Source organism: Panthera onca, chromosome A2 (genome assembly GCF_046562875.1).
Source record: "Panthera onca isolate mPanOnc1 chromosome A2, mPanOnc1 haplotype 2, whole genome shotgun sequence".
NCBI lineage: Eukaryota > Metazoa > Chordata > Mammalia > Carnivora > Felidae > Panthera > Panthera onca.
Genome location: NC_138340.1, coordinates 117,065,972 through 117,076,896, shown reverse-complemented (window position 1 = coordinate 117,076,896; position 10,925 = coordinate 117,065,972). Strand labels below are relative to the sequence as shown.

Below are 10,925 nucleotides of genomic sequence, written 5' to 3'. Positions count from 1 at the left end.
GAGATGAAAGAGCATCTAGAAAGACCCACATTTAGCGATGACACTCATTTTTTATTAGTTACTCATCTGTCCTTATTCCTGTTTTGAGAGGAGAAAACAGTTGTGCTTATAAACATCCTCCAAAACTCCTATCAATGTAGGTTTAAGTAACAAAATTTCCTCCCCAGTGAAGGTGTGTTCAGGCTAATGGAAAAATCAGGCTGGTGGATTAGGCTAGGTCCTTCTGAAACTATTAAAAGTCGTGACTTTTCTCTTCATTAAAGCAAATTATTATTAGAAGAACACATTCCACATTTTAGAGCAGAATCCTTCATAGATAAAACAAAAACAAGATACTGAAAAGGCACACACTTTGTGAAAAACTAAATTATTTTGCTCAGTTTGGAATAACAAGATGGCTGCTTGCTTATTTTAAAAATATCAAAGGCAAAACTGGCCCAAAAAAGAGAAAAAAAAAATCCCAGGAAAGGTCTTGGTTTCCATTACCTATATTTGTATAAAAGCTATGTGTTGTTTTAACTAAACATCTGGTCTTTGTCCCTCATGTAGAGCATTCTGAGTTTTCTTGACACTTTGGCAAGAGGTACCATAACCCCCTGCCAGGCCAGTAAAAATCACACATTTTTCCTGCAAGGAAAAAAATGTCAATAAAAATGAAACATTAAAAAGCGTAAAAGCTTGAATTGGAAAGCTGTGTTGTAGACCGGCCGCTTCCTAATCAGCCTTGCACAACTGCTTTAAAAATTCTTTAAAACATTACCACTCCATATCACTTGAAAGATTTAATACTGAAAAGTTTGTTCAGTACATTGTTCTAAAATATATCCTTTAGACATAGGGAACTTGCCATTTAATCAACCTTCTAGAATAAATCATTTGAATTAATTTTTATAATTACTTAATGTGTATTCTTGTACAAACTGATTCTTTAAGTTACTCCAACTAGAATTGAATTTCAGCTGCTTTTACTACATGGAGGGATAATCTTTGTCTCATGTTCACATCAGCACCTTGCAAGGCCCTGGCATTGTAATCTGTCATAATAAAAAGCATAGAAGTAAATACAATCCTGCCATCAAAATATGACATGCTCATTATAACAAGCCACTCATAAATCTTGAAACAAAGGCACCACCACACATTTTTAAAACAGTAATTTTATACAATTTGCATAGGACAATTTTATTTGGAACCAAGGCAGACATTTCTTTCTCTTTGTACACAATAGACTGAGATGTATTATACAGTAATACCATCACCCACCTCTAAAGGGGGCCTGAAATTCGTTAACAAATGGCTACAAAATACTTTGCAAACATGCAATGAAAATAATACGATAATGCCATAAATTCTTGTGCATAGCACAACAATTGGACTCTGCTTATATGGAAAGAAAGAAAGAAACTGTAAGAAGGTAAATAAATGCCCTGAAAATAAACTGCTTGGGTGAGGATGAGGAACAGGGTTGTATAAGAAAATTCTTCCGTATATTAATATTCAATACCTCTTTGGCAGACATCACCATGGCCTTAGGGGGCATGGATCAATGTGTGGAGGAAGGTAGCTCTTCTGTATAAAAATTGCAATAAAAACTTGCAGCCCATGGCACAAAAACAACCACGTATTTTAAATATTTTCCTAGAGGGGCAGATAAACCGGGACATTACAAAGTCCTAAACCCAACTCACATCACCTCAGTTCCTGACTGGCAGAAATGATTTGTCCCCTACTCTAACTGCCTGGCAAAGGTCAGGGACATCTATTGGGCATGGAAAAGTAGAGCCCTTTTCTGCCCTCAGTCAGTGGAGCCTATGAAGTCCGCCTAATGCAAGACCCTGAAGCATGGTCAGGAAGCCCCTCTTAGGGCTGAGTAGTCCCTTTTCACACCCTTCCTGCTGTTTGGACACAGTAACACAGCAAGACCCATCAGAATACATTGAACTTATCAAACTGCATATTGCACTGTAACAGGATAAAACATACTTGCATTCAACCTACCTATACTTGACTGTCCATGTATGGGTCTCAGTCTGGGAAAGCTTTAGATGTGAACCCTCACCGGGAGAATGTTAAGATGGTAAGATTTCAGTATAAGCCAACAAACTTAAGCTCTAAAAATGTATAAGTCACAGTAAAGAGGAAACTCTGGTCAACAGCCAAAACTGGGAAAAACAATTAACAAGCACCTTCAGTTTTAACTCCTATTCCTAACACCAACGAAAAATACATTCATTCATTTAGAAATAAAATGTTCTGAGCATCTGTGATATAGACAATGGAAATAGCACCGTGATGTGCAAAAACAAGGCTCTGCCCTCATGTACGTTTCCAGAACAATATAGGAGGAGGGAGGCCAAGGTACAGTACAGGACAAGTCAGAATGAAAAGGCCACAATTGGCGAAGAACAAAGAGCCATTTATTGGAGCTGGAAGTCAGGAGAGGCTTCTCACAACATGTAATGTCTCAGCTGAGACCCAAACAATGAGGAGGTGTAAGAAGGAGACAGGGGAATAGACGAATATTTCATGCACAGGAAAATCATAAGCAAGAGGCCTGGAGGCAAGAAAAATCGCATCCATTTGGAAAACAGAAGTTTATCATAGAGGCTCCTGGGTGGCTGAGTAGGTTAAGCATCCGACTCTTGATCTGGGCTCAAGTCATGATCTCACAGTTTGTGAGTTCAAGCCCCACATTGGGCTCTGCACTGACAGCATGGAGCCTGCTTGGAATTCTCTCTCCGTCTCTCTCTCTCTTTGCCCCTATCCCACTTGTGCTTTCTCTCTCAAAAAAAAAAAAAAAAAAAAGAAAGAAAGAAAGAAAAAAGAAAAAGAATAAACTTAAAAAAAAGGAAAGAAGTTTATCATAAAGCACAGAGGTGGTGAGAGAGATGATGTAGGAGAGGTAAGAGGGCTACTAGCAATGAAAAGTGGGCTATCTAAGTGATTCCAAGAAAAATGGCAAACCACTGAAAGGTTTTAAAAAAGAAATCATAAATATGTTCTATTTTGTAAAAATATGTCTGATTACTCTGTGGAGGAAGAACTGGACAGGACCAAGAAAAAGGTTAGTTTCAGATAGTGGGGTATAGTTATTTGTGGGACAGTTGTTGGGGAGATATTATAGGAAATTAGGTATCCTGAAAAAATGCTTCCAATTAAGAGATGTTTGATGGAATTGATAAGGTGGGGATTATTTTCATTGATTAGGTTCAAGGAATCGAATCGGGATAAGAGAAAATGGTGAACTGAGTAATGGCAATGGGGATGGAGAGAGGTGAACAGATTAATTAGAAGCTAGAAAAGACCAGGCTTGACTGGGTGGAGTGGCAGAGTGAGAACGTGTTCGGAATGCTTGGGTTCAAATCCCAGCCCTGCCATGTACAGAGAAAATTATTTCACCCTTCTGCACCTTAGTCCTCCTTTCTGAAAAGTACGAATAATGATAATAGTAAATACTTATGAGATTATTGTGGAAGACAAACAAGTTAATTCACAAAGTACTTAGGACAGTTCTTGGCATGTGGTAAGTGCTCAAGAAAATACTATCTATTATTACTGAGTATAAAGCTCAAAACTAGAAACAGTTGTTCATTAACTACAGAATGGGATGAGGGAGGAACGGGGAGGAAATAGTCATGGTTCTCACAAAGGATTTAGGAGTGGTCCTATGGGTGGATGACTGAGCCAGTTATCTATTTATTGCCTTTCAGCTCCAAATCCACTCCACATTTCACGCTCGGAGATAATAGAGATGGACCCAGTAAGCATTTATCTTTTGGGGCTATAATAATTTTAGGCTTTGTTAGTAAAAGGCATTAGAAGGGTACTATGGGAGGAAGGGATTTCCCTTTCTGGCTCAAATGGGTTTCCATTTGCTTCTTTTTGTTCCTACACATGGCTGCCCGTGGTGCATGTTCAGGACATCTGGTAACACTCATCCCCGTGGAGTTGATTCCTAGTGAGTCTCAGAGATATCCCAGAAGTTGCCTTCCCAGCCTTGGCCCATCTGCACCCTGGAAGAGTATCTCCCACTTGTGAGTGTAGACAGGCTCTGGCCTGGGGTGACCCAGCAAACTTCTCTGCCATCCTTACTTTCTCCAATATGGTCTGAATCCCAATCAGCTTGCCCTTTCCTTGGATACTCTCCCTTGGCTCTAGTGTATTCTTTACCCCTTTATAGTTAATCCCCTTTATAATTAATAATGCTTTATATTAATCAAACTATTGTTCAAATTACTATGTATTTTCTATCTCCTGATTGGACCCTGACAGAAAGAATACTGTTCATCGAAATGGGAAACATAGGAGGAGAGACCGGTATGAAAAAGATAAATTCCACTTTGGACATACAGCACTTAAGATGCCTGTGGGGCATCCCAACAGCACTGGGTGGTCGGAAGCCAAGGATGTGGGGGGTCTAAAGCTCAGAAGTGTTCAAGCTGGAGACAGAGGCTTAGAAGTGAGTTGATTTCAGGTTCCTAAAATCTTAGTGAAGCATGTATGTAAATGCCACGTGTCCGGGAGATAGATTTTTTTCATTTTTTTATGCTCATGTCTCAGCAAGAATCCCTAAATATACTATGTATGTGGCAGCACATTTCATCAAAAGATTTATGATGATTTCATACTGTGTATGTTAGGTCATGTTGTTTTATAGCAACATTTTCGAAGCTAACTGAAAATACGGCTGAAAAAGTGCCAAGCCCTATATTAATAAGATAATTCTCATTATACTCCAAACTTGGAAGTTTGAACCTGGTGGAGACAGGGGAGTAATTAGTCATATCGGCTACTCTAGATGCTGACTGCAATCAGAAAAACTCTAATAGATGTGTCAAAACCTCAAGTAGCAGTACTGAAAATGGATGCACTGCTAACATTTCAAACAACCAGATAACAGAACGTACTTTGAAAGAGACCCAGGTGGACCGTTTCCACTTTTTCCAGGGTGTGAACTCGGCCAACATAACTTGCTCCTTGCGTCACCCATTTCTCAAAAGTTTGGATCTACTGACCACAAAAAAAGGAAGTTCCATCAGCAGTTTGCAAAGGAACAATTTGAAAGAGAAATGCATTAAATCCTCAGGGAAATTAAACCCAAATAATCCAATAACAGTGTTACAAAATTAACCCTAGACTATGAATTGAATTAATTGCCTCCTACTGTGGGGCTTCTTGGCTAGCACAGACTAAAACAAATGAGGCCAATGATGTCAACTGCCTTTAAGAGAAGCTGCAGGCAAGTGTGACCTTGGGGTACTCAAGAGTTTAACCATTGTCTTCCTAATTTATTCTGGAGATCTATAATATAGAGAAAGGTCTTCACTTCTGCCCATCGCAAACCTCAAATCATGTAGGTTGTGGAAGAGGCTCAAGATGGTACAATCCATGACACAAAAAGATGTGATTTTATAATTTGCTCTTTTGTGAATTCACCTCTAAGTGTCTGTATCTAGAAGTAGCTAAAAATCAATCACTATAAGGTCTTTTTTTCCCTGAGAGGGCTGAATGGGCAGATGGGAATAAATAATGATTTCTCTAGAACCTAGGTAGTCTCATGATAAGACAGCTGTTTAAGAATACCAGTCATCTGCTCCAAAAGAGACTCGCTTTGGCATTTCAGTAAATAGCCATTTATTTCTATAAATTCTTTTCTTATGCCATGATGTCAGTATGCCTGTGGCAATGCGAGATTACCTAAATAATATGGGCCAGGGGACCAACAAAATTAGCATGTGTGTGACTTACCAAACCTCTGCTAGGGTTCTTAAGGGCTCTGAGGAGGAAGGTAGGGTGCAGCAGCACCACAGAAATAAAATCCCAGTGATTTATACGGTTTTGCCAAATAAGGCCCACAGGGCAAATACAAAAGGCCTGGAACTGCCTCCAGCTTCTCCTGAGACAGCCAGTTTGTCAAAACGCCTAGCACATGGTCTGATGCCCACCTTTCACGTCGCAGCTGACATTTACTCCTGAAGCTTTTTCATAACCAAACAGCATTTTACAAAAAGTTAATTAATGGCATTTATTTGGGTATTATGTGACTTAGAATTCTTTTTACATTCTTAATTTTCTTTGACATTTTGAAATTACTATGCCTAACTCTTTTGTGTGAGTAAAAAAAAAAATGTTTTTTTTTTTGTTTAAGATAGCTCGCATGTATTGAATACTATTTTTTTTCCTTCTGAAGAATTGACGCAAACACCAAAATATTTTTTATTTGCGCTCAGAGAAATGAAGCATTCTGTTTGTTCGGACTCTTAATTACCATGGCCCCAAACTTATCTAATTAGAAACTCCTTCATAATGAGGAAAATTATTTTCAAAGTTAATGAATTTGCAAACAGGAACATAGCTGTCTTTTCCAGAATGAATTACCCACATTCCTTAAATACATAGTTTAGTTAAACACTCTAATTAATATTAGTACTTAAAACATGTGGGATTGGTTTCACTGTTAAATCAATCTTTCCTTTGTTTTTAGACAGTATAAAAAGACCACGATTCCCCATCTTGCAGACATCAGGCTGCACATAGAAACTTAATTCTAGATTCTGAACAAAATGAAAGTTATTTCATCAAAATGCTTTATTTTATTGACTTTAGCCACTTCAAGCTTGTTAACATCAAGCATCTTTTGTACAGATGAATTAATGATGTCCAGTTTTCACAGCAAAGAAAATTATGACAAATATTCTGAGGTAAGTTTTTTAACTCCATCTAACATGACTAGCATTAACTATATATATGTCCTAAATCTGATGCCTTTTTGTATTTTGTAAAGAGTAAGGAATAAGCTAGTTTGTGCTTTGTTGTTTGTCAAACTGCAGGCTTCCCATGACAGTGCATTGATATAGTTTGTATTTTTTAACACAACAGCAAACAGCCTGGCCTCTCTAATGACAATTTATGTACAGGGTATGATATGTAACAAGTATAAAGGTGCATTAGGAATTTTCAACGGACTCAGAAGTACACAGTTGTAATAAATAATTGCTGATATAAGATCTGGATATGCTTCAGCTGAACATTTGAATGGTCTTCAACTATAAACTAAAAAAATACAAGGGTTGTATTTTCTACCTAGCAATTATGAGCTGATAAGTTTATGGTAAATCTACATCTAAGTAAAATATCTATCCCTAGATGGTGGAATTGCAAGTTATTTTTATTTTCTTCTTTATGCTTTTATACATTTTCCAAACTTGCTGAAATGAGTACATATTACTTTTTACAATCAGAAAAACGATCATTTAAAAATCTTAAGGGGGCACGTGGGTGGCTCAGTCGGTCAAGTGTCTGACTTCGGCTCAGGTCATGAGCCCCTTGTCAGCCTCTGTGCTGACAGCCAGTGCCTGGAGCCTGCTTCAGATTCTGTCTCCCTCCCTCTCTGCCCCTTTCCCACCCTTTCTGAACTAAATAAACATTAAAAAGCAATTTTTAATCTTCTTAGGGACAAATTTTCATGGGAAAGCTAAATTTAATTAAATATTTGTTGTATTTTAAGTGGTTCTTTTAATTTTTTTTTAATATTTATTTAGTTTTGAGAGAGACAGAGAGAGACAGGGTGTAAGTTGGGGAGGAGCAGAGAGAGAAGGAGACACAGAATCTGAAGCAGGCTCCAGGCTCTGAGCTTCAGCCCAGAGCCTGCCACAGGGCTCGAACTCACAAATGGTGAGACTGTGACTGTGCCACCCAGGCACCCCTTAAGTGGTTCCTTTAAAGTTGGTAGAGTAGTGGTGCAGTGACCCACAAACCAATCACTGCTTTAATAAAAATGTAACTTATATACTAATAAAAATGCAATCAGTTTCTTGAGCAATGCTTTTAGAGTGGAGCTCTGAATGTGAGTAGGTAAGAAAGAAATTCAGTGGAGCCTCCTCTAGCTATACCCCAAAACCTAGCTAGCATCTCTCATTGCATTTATCCACCACTTTGTCATTTAAAAAGAGGAGAAGCAAGAGACATGAAGAGGCCGTGTAAGGTTTCTCTAAAATCAAAATATAAAAATATATGAACTATTTCATAAATGGCATGAATCAAAAGCTGAAAGAGAATAACTTCAGCAAAATAAACTTTTGCCTCATTTCAATACTTTATTATGTTCCTGCTGCTCAAACACATTGCTGTATTCACTATATGTTTTTTATTAATATTTTATGCGTGCCTTACAATAGTCCAGGGACAGAGAAACTAGATTGCTTTAAGAAGCCTAATGCGAACGCTTTATTTAAAAATTCTGCACATTAACACAAACTTTGTTTATAGCTTTAACAATTCTGCAAACCAAAGTCTGGACTTAAGTTAATTTGGGGTTTATACCTACTACCTGAAACAATAACTTATTTTAATATTCTTTTCTAATCATAGCCTAAAGGAGACCCTGAGGGAGAAAAGGAAAGAAGTCTCAGTTTTGAAGAGCTCCAAGACTGGGGTCCAAAAACTGTCATTAAGATGAGTGCACCCACAGTCAACAAAATGCCACACTCAGCTGCCAATTTGCCATTGAGATTTGGGAGGACCATGGAAGACGAAAGAAGCACTGGGGCAATGGCCAACCTGCCCCTGAGATTTGGAAGAAATATAAAGGAAAGTATCTCAAGACATGTTCCTAATCTGCCCCAAAGGTTTGGGAGAACAACGGCCAAAAGCGTCGCCAAGACACGGAGTGATTTGCTCCAACAATCCATGCTTTCACCATCTGCCAGTGAGTTACTCTACTCCATGAACTGCCAGCCCCGAGAAATCCAGAATCCTGATCAAAAACACCCATGGTAAATACCTGAAAACCAGTTAAAATGAATGGGCAGTTATATATAGCTGGTCCGGAAACATTAAAAAGGATTACCTCTTTTCAAAAGTTTCTAAGAAAGTTAAGTTTCTTAGAAGGGAAAAGGTAAAGAGACAGGGAAATGAATACCTGAACTGAGAACATGACCACAGGTATAAAGTAATGAGGTGGTTTCCCCTAAGCCACACGTGGGCATCAGTCTCATCATTCTATAGCCACATACTGAGTAGGAAAATCCTGATGACGGGATTGGGAATTTAAGCCTATGACATACTGTCCAACATTTAATCTCTCTAATGTAAAAGATCCCATATGAGGGAACTGTCTGCAAGTACACAGGATGCCATTTCAATACACCAGGTCTCAAATTCAGAAGATTTTCTTCATCAACTTTAAATCAATTTTTTTTTCTTTTTCTTGATCTCATTTTATAAATGAGTGCTATTACTATCATTGTATTAATAAGTATTTATGAAGTATCTACTATGCACAAATCAAAAAGCAAGAGTTTCATAAAATTAATAGACAAGCTACCTCTTATTCCTTTTTTATTTTTTTTATTGTTTATTTATTTTTGAGAGAGACAGAGCAGGAGTTGGGGAGGGGCAGAGAGAGAGGGAGACGCAGAATCTGAAGCAGGCTCCAGGCTCTGAGCTGTCAGCATAGAGCCCTGCTTGAACCCACAAACCGGGAGATTGTGACCTGAGCCGAAGTCACACACTTAACCAACTGAGCTACCCAGGTGTCCCTCTTATTTTCTAGTAGAGAGTATATATAAAAACAAAAAAAAAATTTATATAGAGTAGAACATGAAACTTTAAGGCCTGTAGAAAGTCAGGTAGCAAGCTCTGACACCTTATAAGTGAGACCTTTTCAGAACATTCCTAGTTTATTTTTTATGTGGCTCTTATTGCCATCTGACATATTTTCTCCTTTACTAGAATTTGGGGTCCATAAATTCCATGCTTTTTGTCCACAGCATGGCACAACAGACTGTGCCCGGCGGGGGTGGGGGTGGGGGTGGGGGTGCGGTGCTGGGAGTATTCCTACACATAGCACTCTGAGAAAGTTTCACCAGTTAGACTTTGAAAGGTGGCTCTGTTTTGAACCTTCAGAGACAGGTGGGAAAAGAGAAGATACTTTCAGGCAAAAAGAGAAGTGTGAACAATGGTACTAAAGCAAGGGTGAGCCCCGCACAGCTAAGGTTCAGTTTGGTGAGAGAAGCAAGGGTGCAAAGAAAAGAGGAAAGAAGGAGACAAGGTTGGGCTAAGAGCTGACAGTGCAAACTCAGGGCCAAGTAAAGGACTTTGGATGTTATTCATTAAGAAAGGGATGGGGCACCTGGGTGGCTCAGTGGGTTAAGTGTCCAACTTTGGCTCAGGTCATGATCTCGCTGTTCCTGAGTTCCAGCCCCGCGTCGGGCTCTCTGCTGACAGCTCGGAGCCTTGAGTCTGCTTTGGATTCTGTGTCTCCCTCTCTGTCCCTCTCCTGTTTATGCTCTCTCTCTCTCTCTGTCTCTTTCAAAAATAAGTAAACATTAAAAAAGAAAAGGAGAACTACTGACATTTCTGCTGAGGTCCTGAGATATACAGGGGTAGAATTTGGCAACTAACCAGATGTTGCGAGTGGGGCAGTGTGGAGGGAGAGAAGTGATTCCAGGGTAAGCTGGTAAATCCGAGTACCCATTACAAATTCAGGATCTCATCAACATGTCACTCATTTGAAGTGCAACACAATTCAACTCAAGTATAATTAAGCAGTTAGGACCATGGCTTGTATTTTTATATGCACTTATGCTATTGCTATGATGGATGAGAACATGTTGTACTGCTTACATTTTAGGAGACTGGGATTCAAGAAAATAGACGATACAGAACTGAAACAAGAAAAATAAGAGATTTGGAGCTTGTCCCTAAAGATGATATAAAGCTGTGGCCTGTAATCTGTAAACAACTCTACAGTGACGACAACAATGAAGGAAGAGTCACGGTACTCTTTTGATGGGTTATCACTGACAACAATTTTTCCTTGTCACTAGAGCTGGTATCTTAAAAGTTATTTTAAAAAATTTAAATAATATTGTAATGTAAAAATGAAATAATTTTTGTCTAAATAAAAAGAACATTGCAAATAC

General features: G+C 38.6%; 1 protein-coding gene across 1 annotated transcript; it reads left to right on the top strand.

Annotated features, from left to right (window-relative positions):
- Window positions 1-6,563: 6,563 nt before the first annotated feature.
- On the top strand, window positions 6,564-10,685 carry NPVF (neuropeptide VF precursor). The gene is made up of 3 exons (XM_060627302.1): window positions 6,564-6,701; window positions 8,371-8,774; window positions 10,634-10,685. Exons 1-3 carry the CDS (start codon window positions 6,564-6,566, stop codon window positions 10,683-10,685), a joined length of 594 nt encoding a protein of 197 aa, XP_060483285.1.
- Window positions 10,686-10,925: the final 240 nt, after the last annotated feature.

Excerpts from the sequence above, each read along its gene's own strand:
- NPVF (XM_060627302.1), top strand. The coding sequence starts at position 6,564 with ATGAAAGTTATTTCATCAAAATGCTTTATTTTATTGACTTTAGCCACT. Across the intron at positions 6,702-8,370 it reads ATTATGACAAATATTCTGAG|CCTAAAGGAGACCCTGAGGG; the intron begins GTAAGTTTTTTA and ends TTCTAATCATAG. Across the intron at positions 8,775-10,633 it reads CCTGATCAAAAACACCCATG|GAGACTGGGATTCAAGAAAA; the intron begins GTAAATACCTGA and ends CTTACATTTTAG.